The sequence below is a fragment of the Artibeus jamaicensis genome, unplaced genomic scaffold (genome assembly GCF_021234435.1).
Source record: "Artibeus jamaicensis isolate MK-2021 breed Jamaican fruit bat unplaced genomic scaffold, CSHL_Jam_final contig_384, whole genome shotgun sequence".
Taxonomy (NCBI): Eukaryota; Metazoa; Chordata; class Mammalia; order Chiroptera; family Phyllostomidae; genus Artibeus; species Artibeus jamaicensis.
Window position 1 is genome coordinate 7,713,502 of NW_026521810.1, and position 22,708 is coordinate 7,736,209.

At 38.0% G+C, this 22,708-nt stretch overlaps 1 protein-coding gene across 2 annotated transcripts in view; it reads right to left on the reverse strand.

Moving 5' to 3' along the window:
- Positions 1-22,708, reverse strand: part of TMEM131 (transmembrane protein 131) — a 236,664-nt gene that overhangs the window by 75,105 nt on the left and 138,851 nt on the right. For both annotated transcript variants that reach the window (XM_037154320.2, XM_037154319.2), the window contains exons 9-11: positions 15,941-16,091; positions 15,785-15,841; positions 14,554-14,615 (exon numbers count right to left, since the gene is read on the reverse strand). In XM_037154320.2, coding sequence (XP_037010215.2) covers positions 14,554-14,615; positions 15,785-15,841; positions 15,941-16,091 — 270 coding nt within the window. The remainder of the gene's footprint in view (positions 1-14,553; positions 14,616-15,784; positions 15,842-15,940; positions 16,092-22,708) is intronic.

The window sequence follows — 22,708 nt, forward strand, 5'->3', positions numbered from 1 at the left end:
AAAAACACAACTGCAATACAAAAAAAATTTGTGCAGTATATGGAGAAGGTGTTGCGACTGATGGAACGTATCCAATGTCGTTTGCGAAGTTTGCTGGAGAGCTCTTGCTGGATGATGCTCCATGGTCGGGCAGACCAGTTGAAGTTGACAGTGATCAAATAGAGATGTTAACTGACAACAATCAACATTATACCATGAGGGAGACAGCTAATATACTCAAAATATCCAAATCAATAAAGTTATTGGTGAAAATGAAAAATGTGTCTTTATTTTACAGAAAAAAATCATACAGACTTTTTGGCCAATGGAAGAGAGGGAGATTCAAAGATTTATGAGAGTCCCTTTTAAAGCATGCATGTGCAGATTAACAATAAACATGAACTTGGGAGCTGGTGCCCCATTGCCAAGACAGTGTTGCAGACCCATTTCTAAAGGTAACTACCACAGTGCTCTGGGGAGCACTGTGCAAGTGAGGTGCTACTGCTCAGGGGCAGGACTTCACTCCAAGCTGTGGGACTGAGCAGTGATGCGACTGCAGGAATGTGTAATTAAGAAAAAGTCAGAACTCTTTAAATGTAATAAATAAGGCCTTTCTATTAGAGAGAAAAAAAACCCCTAAAGTAACAAAAAAGAAACAGTAAAAGTTTGTACTTTTTGAGCAAACTTAAATAAATACATTTTTAAGTGCAGTAACTTTTTAATTCATTATCCTTAGGGACACAGAGCACTTCTATATTGGATGGAACTCTGAAGATCCCAACCTCTTCCCTGTTTACAGGTGAAGAGAATCATGCAGTACTGAGTGATGTTTTAATAGCTAGGCATCAAGAGGCAAAACTAGACTGAGTCCAAGGCCTTTCTTCACCTGACAGCCCATGCAGTCACATGTAATACATCTGTATTACACACAGTGACTAGAAACACTGTTTTCCACTACCTGCAGGCACAGCATCTCTACCCATTGCTGGTTAGTACTCGGCCATCAGCAGGTCTTGACTGAGCCTGGAACCATGGCCTTAGGATGGCTCTGCCACTTTCTGTGCCCAAAATCTCCATAGCCTTAGCACTTTGGCCTCAGGATCTCTTGCAACTCTCATTCTTTAAAAAATTTTTTTATTAAGTACTTTTGAATTTTATTGTTGTTCAAGTACATTTTTTGCATTTCCTCCCCACCGCCTTCTTCCCACCACCCCAGACATCCCCACCTCCCTCCTGTTTCCACCCTCACCCTGTTTTTGTCCATGTGGCCTTTATACCTGTTCCTGTAAACCCTTCACCCTTTCCCCCACATTATCCCTTCCTTTCTTCCTTTTTCTCTTTGACAACTCCTCATTTGTCTTTGAATGTCTAATTGAGGCTGGGTGCTGATTTGATCATATCAATATATTTATCATCAATATGATTACTATAATTAGCAATCACTATAAATCTCTTTCTTCCTTTACAAGGGGGTGTGTGTGTATTCACTGCAGTGTGAACTATAAGATAAACTACAACTGAATGTTTCATTTGGTTCCACTATGCCTTACTGCAATACTATACTAATATTTTTTTTTCTGAAGGAGAAAGAAGCAGTACAGAAGCACATGTGATAATCCCATAGAGACCTGTTTATAAGTATGAGCCTGAGTAAGCCGCCCATCCACTCCAGATCTGATTTTGTCCATCCTAGGGGAGTGGATTAGATATTTCCTAAGAGTCCATCTAGCTACGATTTTTTTTGAATCTATTAATTTTGCTGTGTTTTCACTTTTATCCTGAGGTCAAGATCGTCAGACATGATCTTACAAAGTGCTGCAGAACTTTGCAAAGGACTTACACATCCATGGCTCCACACTCTCTCACCTGCTCCACTGACTACAACAGAATGGCTAGAGGACCCGGACTACTCCAAACATGCTTAAAGACTACACAGGGCCCTGACAGCCAGGACACTTTTTGAGTGTTAGACCATCACGTGGGAAAAGCTAAGTGATGATACTTACTAAAATATAGTCACTATAAATAGTAAGAGCTTAAGATAGTTGATGAAAAAAGGTTTTTATTGCATGAAATGTACCACTTCTAAGATTTTTCTTATCAGAGGAAAACTTTATATTCAATGTTATTACTTTAAAATATGGTGCACTAGTAGTAAGCAAATATTCAATCAATGTGTTTTATATAAACTGTCTGAACTGTTCACTAAATACCATTAAAAAAACTGTAAGTCAGCTAAAACCCATTTTCCAAGGGAACAAAAACAGAGCAAAACAAAACACTGAAACAGTTGGCTTATTCTGTTGGCTTTAAATAAAAAATATGTAATTATTAATGTCTAATAAGCATATTTATACTAACATCAGTTTCAGTATCAGTCTCTAGCTGCCTCTTAAACACAATCGAGAAGTGGAAAAAATCTGGCAAGATTCCCTGGAAAGGCAGCCTCCCACATGTTCCGAACATATCCAGTCTTGTCTCACAACACTCAGAACCAACTAATGTGCAGTAACTGTCAAGTGAGACTCAAGAGCCCAGGACTTCCTGAACCTATTTACAACCTTTGAGCAAGCCAAGGAAAATAACCTTCTAGTATCTAATAATTGTAGACAATAGTCACACAAATTTGCTAAGGCTCATATCAAGCTGATATTGGTAAAATGAATAAGAACATCTGTGACTTTTATTTATCTATTAGCAAGGAAACTTCAGGCAACTGTTCCTCTTAAAACATCTCAAGCAAATTTACTACATATTTTATGCAGCATTTATGTCTTAGAAATGTTATCTAAATATTCTCAAAGTTGCATTAGAAGATCAATGTCAGGAAGGCTTCACACTCTGTACCTTGCCCACTGATAGATGGGGAATTTGTATTTGGAGTTGCTTGCTTTAATAGTCCTCTATCTACAAATATGAAGAGGCTAAATTCCCTGAAGGGGAATTAAAAAAAAAAAACCTTCCAGCTTCTAACACTGCCCAGTCCATCCTGAAAATGACATATTTGAGAAATGGTGGAAGGCACAGGACCTTCTAAAATGCATCAATCTTTTTTTTCTTTCAAAGATTTTATTTATCTTTAGAGAGGAGGAAGAGAGGGAGAAAGAAAGGGAGAGAAACACCAGTGTGTGGTCCTCTTGTATTCCCCCTACTGGGAACCTGGCCTACAACCCAGGCATGTGTCCTGACTAGGAATTGAACTGGTGGCTCTTTGGTTCACAGGCTGGCACTGAGTCCACTGAGCCACAACAGCCAGGGCTAAAATGCATCAGTCTTTAAGTTTGGTTTATTATGCAGAAAAATACAGGAAAAGCCGCCACCACCTCTCGAGTGGACCTCTGAAAAAGATTTCTAACTTTCTGTAGTTCATTCTCCACAAAGTAGCTACTGTGACCTTTTACAAACACATAAATGCTTAAAGTTCTTTAATTTCTCACTGCACTTATAATAAAATCTAAACATGTCACAGAATCCTAGCAGCCCTGTGTGACTCTCCAGCCCTTACATTTTACATTCAATCTCTTTGTGTCTCCCATGACATCCAAAGCTGTTCCGGCCTCATACCTTTGCACTTGCTGCTCCCTGTGCTGGAAACACTCATCTATCAATTTTTCTTATGGGTGCCTACTTCTTAGTCCTCAGTTATGACCTCAAATGTCAGCTCCTCCGAGACAACGCTATCTAAACCATCCCCTCCCCCCTTACATGCCATTCTGTGGTATTTATTTCACAGAACTGGGCTTGATTTACAATCTTGTATAACCTTTGCTGTCTAATTCACTGCTGTATTCTCAGTACTTAGCATAGGAAGTGGTATATAACTGATGTTCATTAAATATTTATTGAATGAAGGGACAAATGAATAAGGAGATAAGACAAAACTACAAAACACTGTCTGGGTAAAGGCTTTGGATATTAGAAAAATATACATAGGTAGATACAGATGTAGATATACAAACATCCACAGATCAACAGATTTTTTATAGCAATACAAATTTGAAATTCAATCTACATATTCATACAGACTTAAATGTCATCATATACTTGATGTACTTTATGTAGCTTTTGAGTTTTTATCATTGAATAAGTCACCATTTGGATAACTATGACCTGTGTGCCTTATAGAATTGTTGTATGAAATAAGATAATCCCTGTAAAGTACCTTCTACGGTGCCTGGCCCATAGAAAAAGCAAATTAAAAAGTGGGTTCATGGGCCTATTTAATTCCATCATAAATGGACTGAACACTGCATTTTTTTCATTCACATGCTTAGATTAATTGCTAATTTCATTTTTCTAGGAAACGTTTACTGAAAAAGACATGACTGCAGACCACTTGTTGCATGTAAAAAGTTGTACCAGATCGTTTGGGCTGTGTAAAGGCACTTTCCCATCAAATCTCTAAACCCTCACATTTGGAGAAGAAATTGCAGGCCTGAAGTCTGCCCAATAAGCAGAAAAGCTCCCATTCTCATGCTGCTCTGTGCAACAGCTTCCCCCACACTGAAGAAACCAGTATAGACAAACAGCATGCAGGACACACAAACAATAAAAATGATCTGACATCTCAAACAGAGGCAATGGCAAGGTGGTCTACCAGCAGAGAGAGGGCTGTCCACAGCTGATGAGAAATCTTGGATGCTGCCAGGAAGTTGTGCTGCACAATACCCCTCTGTGGAGGTCAGTGACCTGAGCACATGAGAAGGTAAGGACTGGGAAGGGAGTATGCCCATGTTACCACAAACAGGGTAAATGGGCTCCATGTAAATGACAGACTAAAAAGAAATCCAGCATTAGCAAGTTCAGGGAAAGTAAGTAGATTATAGCCAAAGATACCAAGACAAATCTAACAGAAGAATTTATAGTCCATTATAAAAAGAACCCTGGTAACTAAGCCAGAAAATTTTGAACAAAAGAATCACAATTCAGGGTAACAGTAAGATTTTAAAATGCTAACCTAGAGCAGTGATTCCCAGATCTTTGCATTTAACTGATTGGTAAAATCTAGAATGTATGTGTGGGAGAGACCCAAGATGGCGGAGGAATAAGTGGAAGCTGCACTAACCTCAACCCAGGACCAATGTGGAATTACAACTAAATTGTAGAGAAATCATCCTGAATAACCAACTAAAAACTAGCTGGAGGGAAATCTTCCAACCACAGACAGAGGAAACCACTTCACCACAAAGAGACTGGTAGGAACTCTTTGTGAGAGAGGAATGGCTAGGCTCCTATGGGTAGAAGGTGAAGTGCTGGAGGGATGTTTCAGTGGCTAGGGCATTCCCCCTGAGAAGTGTGGGGTCCAAACCCCAAGCTGGGTTCCACTGCCTACAGCACCAGAGCTAGTAAGGGAACCCAGATAACATCCAGCTATGAAAAGCATTCTTTAGACAGAAAAAGCATTTCTGTCTATCAGGAAGAGATAGCTGGAGATTCACAAAGGCTCTTAAAGGGCCAACACACAAAATTTCATTTGCAGCCACTTACCCTGGACTCTGGCAGAGGTAGGGCAGAGTGGACTAGAGACATGTGAGGAGAGTTTGGGGCTGGTGGCTCCGAGGAGAGAACTAAAGGAACATATGTTAAGATCCCTGAGCTGAGTTATTCCCCATAATGCAGAATCCATCTTTCTTCAGCAGAGCACTCCTCTCTAAGGAGCATCAGCCTGACGGGAAGCAATAGCTCCACCTGTAGGAATTATTCTGCCTCATCATACAGAACTTAATCTAGGATACTGAGTACAATTTAAGGCTATTATCACTGAATAAGTTTAACAACTAAGATGGATCTCTGGGAGCTCTGAGATGTTAGCTGACCCTCCCCTGAGTCCTGTGCTGGTAAAAGCTGCCTTGGTGTGCAGCCTTGTTCTTTCTGTATACACACAGACCTAACAAAGGGAGCCAGAAGCTGTGGATCACTGATAGCTCCAAACATGTTGCACAGCTCCAAACATGTTACAAACAGCATCTGACAAGGGTCTGCACCAGACTCTGCAGATCCACCTAATACACAGAAACAGACACAGACAGACAGTCAAAAATGGAAGGCAAAGAAACAGGCTCCAAATGAAAGAACAAGAGAATTCTCCAGAAGAACTAGATAAAATGGAGGCAAACAATTTATTAGATAAGAGTTTTTAGTGTAATGATTGTAAGGACACTCAAGTGCATGAAAGAGGACATAGAAACCATAAAAAAACCAGTCAGAAATAAAGAATGCAATATCTGAGATAAATAATACACTGGAAGTAATTAATAGTAGGTTAGATGAAGCTAAGGACTGCCTCAGTGATTTGGAAGAAAAGGTAGAAAAAAACACCCAAGCAGAGCAACAAAAAGAAAAAAAAAACTGAAACAAAAACAAAAACAAAAACAAAAAACAAAAACGAGGTGAGCTTGTAAAACATTTTGGACAACATGAAGCATAACAACATCTGTACCATTGGAATACCAGAAGTAGAAAGTGAGCAAGGGATTAAAAATCTAACTGAAGAGATAATGACCAAAAACCTCCCTATTCTGGTGATGGAAGACACAAAAGTCCAGGAAGCTTAGAGTTCCAAACAAGTTGGACCAAAGAGGCCTACACCAATGCACATCATAATTAAAATGGCAAGGGTTAAAGACAAGGAGAAAACCCTAAAAGCCTCAAGAAAAAAGGAGGTAGTTCCATACGAGGCAGAACCAATTAGACTGTCATCTGATTTCTCCACAGAAACATTTTAGGCCAGAAGGGAGAGGCATGAAATATTCAAGGTGATGAACAGCAATGATAAGACCATGGCTACGTTACCCAGCAAGGCTACCATTTAAAGTTGAAGGAGAGATAAGGAGCTCCCTAGACAAGAAAAAGGTAAAGGAGTTTGTTAACACCAAACCAGTACTGCAGTGAATGTTAAAAGGCTTGCTTTAAGGAGAAAGAAAGAAAAAAAAAAAACCACCCAGGAAAATAGTCTAACAATAAAATGGCACTAAATACATATTTATCAATAAGTACCTTAAATATAAATGGCTAAATGCTCCAACCAAAATACACAAGGGTAGCTGAACGGATAAGAATACAAGACCCATATACATGCTGCTTCCGAGAAACTCATCTCAGATTGAAAGATACACACAGACTAAAATAAAGGGATGAAAAAAGTATTTCATGCAAATGGAAAGGGAAAAAAGCTGGAGTAGCAATACTTATATACAACAAAATAGACTTTAAAACCAAGGCTATGGTAAAAGACAAAGAAGGATACTACATAATAATAAAAGGAACAATTCAACAAAAGGATATAACCGTAGTAAATATTTACACACCCAACATAGGAGGACCTAAATATGTGAAAAAAACAACAACAACCCACCTTGACAAACATAAAGAGACAGATGAAGAGAAATACAATCACTATTGGGGATTTTAACACCCCAATGACTTCAATGGATAGATCTTCCAGACACAAAATCAACAAGGAGACAACAGCCTTAAATGACAAACTAGATCAAATGGATTTAATTGATATCTTCAGAGTATTTCATCCCAAAGCACTTTTCAAGGGCACGTGGAATGTTTTCCAGGACAGACTACATGTCAGGGCAAGTTTCAATAAATTTAGGAAGACTGAAATCATATCAAGCATCCTCTCTGACTCCAAATGCTATGAAACTAGACATCAGTCACAAGAAAAACGTTGAAAAATACCCAAAGACATGGAAGCTAAATAACACGTTATTAAATAATGAATGGGTCAACAAGATCAATAAAGAAATCAAAAGATACCTCAAAACAAATGAAAATGAGAACACAACAACCCAAAATCTGTGGGGCACAGGGAAAGCAACCCCAAGAGGAAAATTCACAGCCTTATAGGTTTATTTCAAAAAATAAGAAAAAGCTTAAACAAAAAAAATCTAACTTTACACTTAAAGGAACTTAAAAAATAACAAAGCCTAAAGTGAGTGGAAGCAAGGAAATAATAAAGATCAGAGCAGAAATAAATGAAATAGAGTCTTAAAAAAGATACAAAAGATCAATGAATCCAAGAGCTGATTCTCTATAAAGATAAACATGACTGACAAACCTCTAACCAGATTCATCAAGGAAAAAAGTGAGAGGACCCAAATAAATAAAATCAGAAATGAAAGAGGAGAAATAACAACTAAACCCCCCAAAACACAAAGGATTGTAAGAAAATATGAACAAATACATGTAAACAAACTGGATAAATTCCCAGAAACATACAATCTTTCAGAGCTGAATCATGAAGAATCAAAGAATCTGAAATAGACAGATTATACCTAATATAATTGAAGCACTAATCAAAAAACTCCCCCAAAACAAAAGCCTTGGACCAGATGGCTTCACAGGTGAATTTTACCAAACATTCTAAAGAGAACTAATACCTCTCCTTCTCAACTATTTCAAAAAATTCTAGAGGATGAAAGGCTCCCAAGCTCATTTTATGAGGCCAGGATTATTGTAATTCCAAAACTAGATAAAGATACTACAACTACAATGAAAGAAAATTATAGCCAATATCCCTGATGAACATAGATGCTAAAACCCTTACCGAAATATTAGCAAACCTAATACAACAATGCATCTGAAAAGATCATACACCATGGAGAAGTGGGATTTATCCCAGGGATGCAAGGTGGTACAATATTCAAAGTCAATAAATGTGACTCACCACATAAACAAAATAAAGGATAAAAACCACATGATTATATCAATAGATACAGAAAAAGCAGCTGATATAATCTAGGACCATTTATGATAAAAACACTCAGCACAGTGGAAACAGAGGGAGCATATGTAATAAAGACCTACTGCCAATGTCATACTCAATGGGAAAAAACTAAAAGTATTTCCTCTAAGGTAAGGAACAAGACATCTGTGTCTGCTTTCACTATTGTTACTCAATATAGTACTGGAAGTCCTAGCCACAGCTATCAGACAAGAAGAAGAAATAAAAGGCATCCCAATTAGAAAAAAAGAAGTAAAATGGTCATTATTTGCAGATGACATGATACTGTACAAAGAAAAGCCCGCACTTGCCTTTATTCTTTTCTACTAAATTTCATCAAAAAACTACTAAACCAGATGAATTTAGCAAATTAGCAGGATACAAAATTAATATCCTGAATGAATTTAGCAAATTAGCAAGATACAAAATTAATATCCTGAAATCAGTTGCATTTTTATACGCTAATAATGAACTAACAGAAAGGGAAATTAAGAAAACAATCCCATCTGCAACTGCTTTGAAAAGAATAAAATACCTAGGAGTTAACCTAACCAAGAATGAAAAGCACAAGTGGCAAATACGAGGCCCAGCGGCCATTTCCAGCCCTCCACCTGGTTTTATCCAGCCTGGCAGCTTGTTTCTAGCTGGCAGCAGTGCCAAGCTCTCATTTAACTGTTAAAGAGTAGTTACATTTACACAGTCCTAAAATTACAGTCACCCCTTTAAAAGCAACTGTAAGGCTGATATGGCCCCCAGTGAAAATGAGTTTGACACCCCTCATGTAAAGAATCCGTACTTGGAAAATTATAAGACACTGAAGAAAGAAACTGAAGAAAATACAAATAAGTAAAAAAACATACTGTGTTCATGGACAGGAAGAATTAACATCATTAAAATGTCATCACACCCAAAGCAATCTATGGATTCAATGCAATTCCTATCAAAACTCCAATGACATATTTCACAGAACTAGAACAAATATTTCAACAATTTATATGGAACCACAAAGGGCCCCACATAGCAACAGTGATCCTGAGAAAGAAGAACAAAGTAGGAGGAATCACACCATCTAATATGAAATTATACCGAAGGTCACAGTAATCAAAACAGCATGGTCCTGGCATAGAAACAGACTTATAGATCAATGGAAAAGAATAGGAGCCAAGATATAAAGCCACATATTTACAGTAAATTAATATTTGACAAAAAAAGCAAGAACATGCAATGGGCTGAAGGTAGTTTATTCAATAAATGGTGTTGGGAAAATTAGACAGATTCATGGAGAAAAATGAAGCTATACCACCTTTAAACACATACAAGAATAAGTTCAAAATGGATTACAGACTTAAGTGTTAGACCCAAAACTATAAAAATTCTAGAAGGAAACACAGGCCACAAAATCTTGGACATTGCTCATAGCAGTATTTTATCAGATATATCTCCCCAGGCAAGGAAAATAAAAGAAAAAAATAAACAACTGGGACTATATCAAACAAAAAATTTTTTGCACAGCAATAAAAAACATTAACAAGGACTTCCACCAAGATGGAGGCATAGGTGGAAGCACTTTGCCTTCTCGCACAACTAAGTTTAAAAACAACAAAGTTTTAGCAACAAAAACGCAGCCAAACCACAGAAAACTGAACTACATGGAAGTCTGACAACAACGAAACCTTCAGCCAAACTGGTAAGAGGGGCGGAGCCAGCAGCAGAGGGGGTCGGGCAGGAAAGATCCACCGGACAAACCTGGGCATGAGACCCAGGTGTGCCAGCAGCCGTGGGTGGATCCCAGGTGTGGAGAAGTGGGAGGACCCACTGAGGGCTGATCCCAGTCACACATTTGTGTGCAGATAAGTTGGTGAAGGAGCTAGCAGTGAGACGGACCATGCAGGCCCCAGCGGCAGGAAGCGGCAGAGGGAACCACCATTGTCCCTCTCTTACCCCTCCCCCATATACAGCATCACAACCCAGCGACCTCGCTGGCCCTGCCCTGGTGAACAGCTAAGGCTCCACTCCTCACACGTAACAGGCACGAACAGATCAAAACATGGCTCAAGAACAATTTAGAGCCCCAGAGCCCATAAATCTAAGTGATGAAGAAATAGCCAAGCTTTCAGATGCACAGTTCAAAACACTGGTGATCAGGATGCTCGCAGAACTGGTTGATTTTAGTCACAAATTAGAGGAACATATGAAGGCTAAACTAATTGAAATGAATGGAAATACAAAGGAAACCAATAGTAATGGAAAGGAAACTGGGACTCAAATCAAAGGAGTGGACCAGAAGGAAGGAAAAAATGACCAAACAGAAAAGGATGAAGAAACAAGAATTCAAAAAAAGGAGGAAAGGCTTAGGAACCTCCAGGACATCTTTAAACGCTCCAACATCTGAATTATAGGGGTACCAGAAGGGGGAAAGGAACAGCCACCAGTGGAAAACTTATTTGAACAAATAATAAAGGAGAATTTCCCCAATCTGGCAAAGGAAATAGACTTCCAGGAAATCCAGGAAGCTCAGAGAGTCCCAAAGAAGTTGGACCCAGAAGGAACACACCAAGGCACATCATCATTACATTATCCAAGATTAAAATGAAGGAGAGAATCCTAGAAGCAGCAAGAGATAAGGGGACAGTCACCTACAAAGGAGTCCCCATGAGACTGTCAGCTGACTTCTCAAAAGAGACCTTCCAGGCAAGAAGGGGCTGGAAAGAAGTATTCCGAGTCATGAAATCCAAAGACCTGCATCCAAGATTGCTCTATCCAGCAAAACTTCCATTTAGAATGGAAGGGCAGATAAAGTGCTTCTCAGATAAGATCAAATTCAAGAAGTTCATCATCACCAAGCCCTTATTATATGAAATGTTAAAGGGGCTTACCTAAGAAAAAGAAGATAAAAAAGATGAACAATGAAAGGACAGCAAACTCACAGTTACTAAGAACCACACCTAAAACAAAAGCAAACTAAGAGGACAGCTAGATCAGGAGCAGAAACATAGAAATGAAGATCACATGGAGGGTTAGCAACAGGGGAGTGGGAGGAGGAGAAGGGGGGAGAAGGTACAGAGAATAAGTAGCATAGATGGTAGGTAGAAAATAGATGGGGGTAGGGCAAGAACAGTATGGGAAATATAGAATCTAAAGAACTTGAGACACGTGGGCATAAACTAAAGGGGGGGGATGGTGGGGGATGGGGTGTGCAGGGTGGAGGGAAATGAAGGGGGAAATAGAACAGCTGTAATGGCATAATTAATAAAATATATTTTTAAATTAAAAAAAGAAAAAAAATTAACAAAATAAAGAGACAATCCAGAGGCCCTGGCTGGTGTGGCTCAGTGGGATGAGTCCAGGCCTGCAAATCCAAGGGTCATAGATTCGATTCCCAGTCAGAGCAAATGCTTGGGTTGCGGGCCAGGTTGTCAGCAAGGGACACATGAGAGGCAACCATACACTGATGTTTCTTTCCTTCTCTTTTTCCTTCCCTTCCTCTTCTCTAAAAATAAATAAATAAAATCTTAAAAAAATAGAAAATATGAATATGCCTGTAGCAAATAAAGAGATGAGTTAGTAGTTTTAAAACTTCCCACAAGAAAAGCCTGGGCCCAGATGGCTTCATTGGTAAATTCTATCAAACATTTAAAGAAGGACTAAGAGCAAACCTTCACAAACTCTTCCCTCCAAAATAGAAGAGGCAGAAACACTTCCCAACTCATCGATTAAGACAAAACCCCTACCTACTGTCTTTATTCATAAAGTAGCAGCTATTTTAATGTCAAAGAAACAAGCACATTATTGTAGAGCAGTCTTTCTCTAGAAAGGGTATTTGTAAATTTTTTAAACATACACACAGTAATATTTTTATAAATATTTATATTGTTCTTATTTTGCTCATTTTTCTAAAGACTTGTAAAAATTTCAGAAATCCCACACTAATCCCGCAATACTATTAAAAAGTAACAATAGTACTGTATACTTTTTAAAGATATAATTAATTACTGCTATAAACAGGAATTACAAAGAAACTGTACAACAGAAATATTCACTGTTATATTTTCTTATGTAAAAGGTTACTCCTGGAAGACATGCTGACAGTTTTATTCCATAGGGACTTTGATGATAACCATTCAAAAGACTGAATTTAAAAAACAGGTCACTAAATAAAAAATGAGTATTATTTTGGAAAGCAAGTATATAAAAAATAAATACATTAAGGCTACTATTTAAGAAGGAAACTAAGAAGGAGACAGAATGCTGCTGCTTAGTTCTTGGTGTTTTTGTTTCAATGGCATCAGGGTGGCCAGGTCAAAAAGAGTTGTTCCTTGTCATCTGTGGAAAGGCACTGGGCCCCTGATGACCCCCTCAGAAGTATGGCAGCATACACAGGCTAAGGCATCACAGGTCTCTCTCAGCTCACCTAACACTGGAGGGGCAGGAACTCCAGGTGGGGTCGTTTCAATTCTTCTGCATATATGGGAAGCTCTTTACCAGACTGCACTCCCTAACACATTCTCAATTCTTCCAGCAAGCAGGAAGCGATACAAGGTCAGAGAGCCAGACTCTGTCTAGGCTGTGATCCCACTGGTGAGCAGGTTGCTGTGCATTAAAATGTGGTTACCTGTTACCTGGAATGGCAACTTCTTGCTTCCTCATTTCAGATTTGTATACTCTCCTTTCTTTGGTCTCTATTCCACCACCTGTTGTTGTAAACTCTGGGTTAAGTCCCTTAAGTCTCAAGCCCCTATGACCCACTTATTTTATCAGAGTATTCTGCATTTATGTTTCTGACATCAGCACAGGTTATAATAAAAATGTACTGCTTTCCTTTTCCATCATTCCCCATGAATGTGTCTTTGGGGACCTCACTAGAAAGCAAGGTTGAGGCTAAAACAAAATATAAATAGCCCCCCTTTTTGCTTAAAACCATCTAATAGAACCCCAATTCCATTATAAGGCATAAAAGTTAGCTGGGTATATGTGTAAGGGGAAGTGAGGACCCCTGTTTATAGTATGCTATGTAGGGTAACTACAACAGCTGCCAGTTAGAAGGGACACCTATGACAAATGCTAATAGTATACTACTGCTACCTACCCTAATTCTGTGCTTCATAATTTCTCTTGCCAATATAGCTGAATCTTTCTTTCTCTTTTTACTTATTCATACAATTAGTCTAATAACCAAACTTGATGGAATCCTTTATAACCTGTTTTTCTCTGCACGTGGCACACAGATACTAGGTTTTTCCAGAATTCAAAGGCTACTTATTTATTAATCCTCGCGTGAGGATATGGTTCAATGATTTTTAGAGCAAGAGAGAGAGAAGAAGGAGAGGGAGGGATAGAAAGAAAGAGAGATGGAAGGAGAGTGACACAGAGAAAAAGAGAGAGAGAGAGAGAGAGAGAGAGAGAGAGAAAGAAGCATCGATGTGAGAGAAAAACATCAACTGGTTTCCTCCCGTATGTGCCCCAAGGTGGGATCAACCTAGGTATGCACCCTGACTGGGGATCAAAGCCTCCACCTTCTGGTGCATAGGACAACATTCCAGTCAACTGAGCTGCTGGGTCAGGGCTCCAAAGGCCTTTTACAATATTCTGCCTAAATAGGACCCTCATAAACTTCAATTCAAAAGTAACTTGGAAATTATCACTTCCTTTCCCTCCCCCTCCTCAAAATTTGGTGGTTAAGGCAGAACAGGTTTTTCACATCATACTTAGTACCATACCATGGTGTCACCAGGTCACCACAAAACAAAAATTCCTTTAGAGCAAGAGTTTATTATTTTTTAACTTTGTCATAAGTTTAAAAATAAAAAATATATGTTAGGGAAAAATAAGTAAAAACTTACTGTTATTGGTACATCTTTTGTTCCTGAATTTAGTAAATGAAGATTTAAAACTTTTGGTAGATCTGTAAAAATTGAAAAAAGAAATACTTCTTAAAAAGGTATATTTTATAGCAAGTTATGATCTTTTATCTTCTTGGATACCAGATTGAATCTATTCTAGAATGTGAAATAAAATGGCCATCACATTAATAAAAAGAAACATTTGGTAGGAATCACCTTACTCATTAAGGACATTGTGTGTTACAAGAACTGCCCCCACCTAAACAACCAGGCCAAAATAAGACAAAAAATTTTTAGTAAAGTTGACATTAAAACTTTTTGTTTTCCAGCAAAGTACAATGAAGCAAATTAAAAATATGCAATGTGAAATTATATTAAAACTGAATCTCACATTCAAAAACAGGTCTTCAATATCAAACAACAAAATTTTAATTACATATGGTCCACAGACACCCCAAATTACAAGTACATTGACTCATAAGCAACACTGGGACTAGGGGTGCCAATTCTCATGCAGTTGCAAATCTGTGTATAACCTTTGATTCTCCAAAAACTTAACTATATTCCTTGATATCTAAAGGGGATTGGTTCCAGGACCCCCAGCAGATATCAAAATCTGTGGATGCTCAAGTTCCTTATATAAAAAGGCACAGAATAATGCCATCAGCCTTCCACATCCACAGACAAAAAATATAGCTTTTGGTCCCTAGTTGGTTGAATCACAGATGCAAAACCTGGGATTATGGAAGCCAACTGTATATTTATTGAACAAAATCCACATATAAATAGACCTGTGCAGTTCAAACTCACACTGTTCAATGATTAACTACATTATCACTTTTCCTTAACAAATCCTTAACTTGATTGTTTTTAGTTTCAGAATTTGAATTCTTTCTCTGACCAGCTGGGACAAATTTCTAATTTCACGTCATTAAAATGCAATTGAATAATCAATATATAAATAAAAATCCAGAAGTGGGGAGGAACTGGATTATAAAATTGAGAAATTACTTTGTGACTCAACTCCCATTTAGAAGACTTATGTTATCCCATGGCCTTGTAAGGGTTCACAGTTCCCAAAAGAAGATTTCTACAAAATCAGATAACCCACTAGAAGGAACTTTCAAAGCTAAACTACAAAGGAGTTAAAGTAGTAGTACCATTCAGTACTGCACAGGGATTTTCCTTTTTTAAAATACACTCATTGAGATATTCTTGTTTCTTTTCTTACCTTGTGTTCGCAGTGTACCAAAATCTAACATTTCTGTTGAGGAATAAATTCCAGGGGCTTGGAAAAAAGAAAAGTAAACAATTATATTTCACTTTGCCAGAGTAAGATGCAGTGAAAAACTAAACAAACTTACGGTGCCTTCAGTTTTCCACTCACCTGTTGTAACTTCGACCTCGACAGGAAGAATGATAAACTCTGTGCTGTCTGAAGCATTAGTCTTTATTCTTATGAAGGCTGTGTGGTTATCTGCTTCTCTGGAGGAAAAACTGGCTCTCATCACTCCCTTGGTTTCATAAGGAGGAATTTCCTGATAAGTTAACAGGCCATAATGTAGCACAACTTTTGTAATGGTGCAAAACCACCAGTTTATTCAATAAGATGACACTGACCACAAGATGCCTAATTATTTTATTTCCCTACTAAGAAAAAAATACACTGACAAATATATTCCACTGTAATACACATTCCAATTTTGGAATGAGGATGTTAAAATGTGAAATATGTGCATTGCCATTTGCAAAATCATCATTAAAAGGTTGTTCTTCAATGTATTGGTGATACTAAGGTATACAAGGTCTGTACAGAAAAGTCCACCATTATTAATATAACAAGAACAGTTTGTGTGACATCCATGTAACCTGGCAGCCAAGGAGAGTGGACTGGAATGCACATGGTGAACAATGACGACGTCATTGTACTAGTTAGTGGGGTGGTAGATGCATTGAGTGAGCATGTGTACTGTGTGGCTGCTACGTTCAAAATGACTGAGTGAGAAGAGCAACGAATCTGCATCGAATTTTGCACTAAGCATGAACATTCATCTGGGGAAACTATCTCGATGATTCAGAAGGCTGCAGCTATGGGCAACTAATGATTGGCAGCTTCATCATGACAATGCACTCACTCATGCATCACGTCTGGTGCAGAGTTTTTTGGTGAAACATCAAATCACCCAGGTGACTCTTAAGCCCACATTTGGTGCCCTACGACTTTTGGCTTTTCCAAAACTAAAATCACCTCTGAAAGAGAAGAGATTTCAGAACATGGATGAGATTCAGGAAAATATAATGGGGCAGTTGATAGAGATTGGGAGAACTGTGTGAGGTCCAAGGTGCCTACTTTGAAAGGGACTGTGGCATCACTGTTCTACGTATAATGTTCTGTGTATCTTCTTCAATAAATGTCTCTACTTTTCATATTACAGTGATCCCTCACCTATTGCAGGAGTTATGTTCCAGAGACCCCCCCAATAGGTGAAAATCTGTGAAGTAGCAGAGTTATATTTATTTTATTATTTATATATACTTTAAGGCTTTATAAACCCTTCCCACACTTCTATAAACCTTTCCCACTCTCTTATTAACCTTTCCCATGCTCTTAAACACTTTCTACACTCTTAAACCTACGTAATTTTAACAACACACAACATTCTATGTGGGCACTCACCAGTGAAGTGTACAGTTGTCTCTTGCTATATCGCAGTTCACTTATCGCAGCTTCACTGTATACCCGGGATACAGTGAAGTCGCATAAGTGAACTGAGATGTAGAGAGGGAGACTGTACATGGCTGGATATCCTCTGTACAGACCTTGTATGATTCAGTCCTGAAATTCTCTAACTAACAGAAATGTCATCATCAAAGGAAAGCTTACAGGAATCTTTTAAAAATTACAACCAAGAGAACTTAGACTCTGCATTCCTTTCATTTAATACCTAACAAAAAAACAAAAACAAAAACAAAAACAATAAACCCAAAACCTTCCCAAGCAAATCTGCAGTTTACCAACTGCAGGTGATCAGGAAGGCTTTAGACATTATACCTGCATTTTTTTTTAAAAAGGCTACTTTTTGAAATATAATTCTTTTCCTGGTTAAAACAATCTGGCTTCCTTGGGATGACCAGATTTTCTCTGCATACACCTTTTTGATATATTTTAGGAAGTCCCTGTGTTTAGATTTTACCATTTTCACTTACCTTTACTATCAACTTTTTAGTTTTAAAAACTAAAGGTGGTGACTGAAACACTCCTATGGCCCCTAGAGAGGGACCACCCACTCATAACTTACCGTTGTCTGGGATCTGACTTAGTGTTTGGGTTTTCTCACATACTGAAATGGGGTGAGGGTGAAGTAAAGGCCAAATGACTTTTTCCCCTCTAGATTTGTAGGAGTAAGAGTCACTGTACCTTTTCGTGTACCCAGTGGGATTTATTAAAACATTATACCATCTCTGCTACCATTCATTATAATTCTTACCAGAAACCTGAATCTCTTATGTTTGTTTATTAGGTATCAGTTATATCAGATAGTAAATTCTTAGTTCTTCTATCTAGAATTATATACAAATTTAGTAGCTTATAGTTAAATTTTCTGAAGCATTGTTTTAGAGACTATTTCTCCCTAAGGCTTTTCAAATAACAATATAATTATAAGGTAAAACATTTTGTGAAAGAATATAAATGGACCATTTACATAGTGCATATTTCTACCTGATAGTGTGTTTCTATATCTTAGCAGTTTGCCAATCACTGACAAATTTGTATCTAAATGTTTAGGTCAACATCCTAAAATGCCCTATACATCTTTTCCCTTTCTGACACTGGTCAGAAGACAGAATCCTGAGGCAATGTGTGTTTAACAGCACAATTCATAAAGAAAAGTTGATCTTCAGAGTTCATTTGTAGCGGCACAGTCACAGTATGTCTTCAACAATGTGAATGACCTTAGAATAAGAATTCAAGAATTGCATTTTCTGTATCTTTTCTCTCTTTGATTAAAGCATGGTAGAAAACATTTAAAAACCCTCAAAACTCTCCTATGGTAGGAACCAATAATGCAAATAAGGTAGTTACTATATATTCATTAATTTGGTTAATATTTGGTAGTACTCTCTAAGAAAAAGTGGTTTCCTATGCAATAATACAAACTATTGTTAAATATTCAACAATATTAAAGGTGGATATAGAACATTTCAAAGTCCTTACAGAGCTTAGCTATGTTTCCCCTACAAATGTAGACAGTAAGTCTGAATGTTCAATTCTGTACCTTCGAAAATCAAATGGATCCTTCCCACAAGGTATTTTATTTAAAAACCAAACAAAAACAAAACAAAACCAAAATCTTAGAGTATATAGTTCGAAGATGGGAGATCCAAGATGGCAGATAAATGATTGGTCCTCCTCCCAGGACCAATCTGGAATTACAACTAAATTGTAGAGAAATCATCCAGAACAAAGAACCAAACAATAGTGAGAGAGAAGCCTTATAACCACAGACAGAAGAAATAGCTTCAGATACAAGTGTGATGGAGACATGAGAAGGCTTGCTGGGTGCCCACAGGCAGCAGCTGAGGTGCTGAACGGATAATTAAGCAGCCAGTTGGAACCCCCTGAGAAGTGTAGGGTCTAAATCCTAAACTGGGATCCTCAGCCTAAAGCACCAGAGCCTGAAAAGTACATAGATAACATCTAATTTCGAAAAGAGGCAGAGTTTTTCTCTGCCAAAGACGAATAGCTGGAGACACAAAGAGCTGTTTAAGGGGCCAATACATAGATTTTCTTTTGTGGCCACTTACTCTGGGCTCCAGCAAAGGCGGGGGCAGAGTGTACTAGAGACGCATGAGGAGAGACTGGGATGGAGGCTTTGGGGACAGAACTCTTAAGAGGACATTCTGGGACCCGGGTGCTGAGTTTACTCCCCACCTTGCAGCAGTGATCTTGCTCAGGCAGACCACAACCCCCCATGTGGCAGCAACCTGAGGGGAAACAATAGCCCCTGACCTCGGGCGGGACTCTGCCCCGCCCTGTGGTGCTTAAGCCTGATCATTGAGTGCAGAGTGACTAGACTAGATTTACAACTGAAGGAGTCAGCTATAGACTGTGGATCCCTACCAATCTTGAATAGGCGGCCTAAGGCCAGACTGGACACCATCTGACATCACAAGAGGCAGATCCAGAAAGAGAAAACAGTGGTAAATGCTGCTGAGATAAAATCCACTGTGGTCTTCTCCATTTGACATATTCTTTCTTGCATAGCTTTTTAACATTAATTTCTTGTCCTTCATGTTTGTGCGTATCAGGTCACTAGACTTTATATTATACTTTATTTCAGTTCACATATTTTGCTTATCTCTTCTCTTACCGCACTTTACCTTCTTCTCTCTTCTCATTAAAATTTTATTTTCTCTTTTGTTTCCATTTCACATTCTTACTCTTTCTCCCCCATCCAGCCCCTCAAAACTAATTTTCTTGTCAATGGTCATCTCACATTCCATTTCCCACTCTTAGAATACCTGAGTTCTCACTCCACCTTCAGCGATCTTTGCTCATTGATTGTGGACAGGGTAGTTATTGCAATTTTTCAATTTTATCTACCAACCTTCACTATTTCTACATTTCAAGTCTCAAATTTTACCATTCCCCACTCCTACTCTTTTTTTTTGTCTCAAATTTTAATTTTTCCCTGTCTTAGTCTGTTTTTTTTTTCTCACTCTTAATATTCCCTCTCCCTCTTTTATCTGGAAATCACTTCCTTTGCCTCTAGACATCTGTTAAGCTTTTCCTTCTTTCTGTTCTCCTTCTAATTCCAAACCCATCTATTTAATTTTAGCTTATTTGTTGTTGGTAGTACTGTGGTGGATCTTTTTTTTTTTTCCAATTTGGTTCCTGTTTTTTAAAATTTACTTTCCCTTTACTTTCTCATTTTTTAATTTTTTCTTTAAGCCTAATACTAAAGTCTACCCTTCTCTTACTCTATTCTTCTACTTCATTCCCTTTTTTAATTTATGAGCTAAATTTTACTTTCTCTTTTCCCATTGCTCAAATTCCCTACTATAATTAGTGCTCTTCCCTCTACCCTCTCAAAATAATTTTTCTTTCAGTAGGTCATCTCATATTTACTCTCCTTTCTTATAATAGTCTTAATCCCTTTACATCTCTATTAATATTGGTTTTTTGCTGTTAATAGTGGGATTGTGGATAGAAGTTATTTTTGTGGATGTGGGTTTGTTTCCTGGGCCTTGTGGTTTTCTTCTGGCAGCACCTGCACAACAGCATGTAAGATGTGGTAGGTGGAGTGACCCACAGTCAACCAGCTGGAGGGAAGGCCTCACCAAAGAATGACCCAACAACAATCAAAACCCAATTGCATCCAGAGAGCCCACGTAAGCGACATAAAGGGCATCACAAAAGACTTACTTCAGGAGAGCAAGGAGACTGCACCACTGAATCACACAGGATTTCTACCATAGAAGTTCACAACACAGAGACAGGGAGTCAAAGCAGATCAATTTAAGAAGCAGAAGCAAACAAGAAGAGTCTTCTCTAAAATGGAGAGACAAAGAAAACTCCCAATTGAAAGGAAAGGAGGAATCCCTAGAAAGAGTGTAAAATGAAACAGAGGCGAGTAAATGATCAGATATTGAGTTCAAAACAATGGTTATAAAGAAGCTCAATGAGCTCACTGAGAATTACCAAAAACTACAGGGAAAATACAAAGAACTTACTATGAACTACATCAGCATGAAAAAGGACATAGAAACTATCAACAATAGCCAGGATGAAATAAAGAATACAATTATTGAATTGAAGAACACAGTAGAAGGAATCAAAAGCAGGCTAGATGAAGCAGAGGATCAAATCAACCAGCTAGAGGACAAGGTAGAAAAATTTCCACAAAGAACAAGAAAAGAAAAAAGACAAAAAGAACTAAGAGGGGTTATGGGAAACACAGGATAACATGAAATGGAGTAATATCCATATAATAGGGATACTGGAAGGAGAAGAAGAAGAGCAAGGGATAGAAAACTTGTTTGAACAAGTACTGACAGAAAACTTCTTTGATTTGATGAGAGAAGGAGTCATATAAGTCCAGGAAGCATAGAGGGTCCCAATAAAGATGAACCCAAAGTAGCCTACTCCAAGACACATCATAATTAAAATGGCAAAATTCAAAGACAAAGAGAGAATTTTAAAGGCAGCAAGTGAGAAACAGGAAGTAACATATAAGGGGTGCCCCAATAAGGCTAGCAGCTGACTTCTAAACAGAAACTCTACAAGCCAGAAGAGAATGGCAAGAAATATTCTGAGTAATGAGAAGCAAAGGCCTGCAATGAAGACTACTTTACTCAGCAAGGCTCTCATTTAACAGAGGAGGTGAAATAAGGAGTTTCCTAGACAAAAGAAGGCTCCTCCACTAAACCACCATTGCAAGATATGCTAAAGGGACTGCTTTAATAAGATGAAAAAAAAAGGAGTGAGAGAGAGAGGAACATAGGTACAAAGGGGAAAAACGGCAATGAAGAAGTACCTCTCAGTAATTATCTTAAATGTAAGTGGATTAAATACTCCAATCAAAAGATATAGGGTAGCTGAAGAGATAAGAGAATATGACCTGCTGCATATGCTACCTACAAGAAATCCACCTCAGAATAAAAGACTTACATAGACTGAAATTGAAGGGTTAGACAAAAATATTCTGAGCAAATGGACAGGAAAAAAATTCGGGATAGCAATACTTACATCTGACAAAACAGACTTCAAAACAAATACCATAAAACCAGACGCAGAAAGATACTTCATAATACTCAAAGGAAGAATCCATCAAGACATGAACACTGTAAACATATATGCACCCAAAGTAGGAGCACCCAAATATATGAGGAAAATCTTGGAGGACTTCACGAAAAATACAGAGAGTAACACACTTATAGTAGGGGATTTTAACACCCCATTGTAAAAAATGGATAGATCTTCCAAACAAAATATCAACAAGGATATTGTGGCACAGAACAACACACTAGATCAAATGGACTTAATAGATATTTACAGAACTTTTTTATCCCAAAGAAGCAATACACACATTCTTTCCAAATGTACATGGAACATTCCAAAGATAGACTACATAATAGGAAACAAAACAAACCT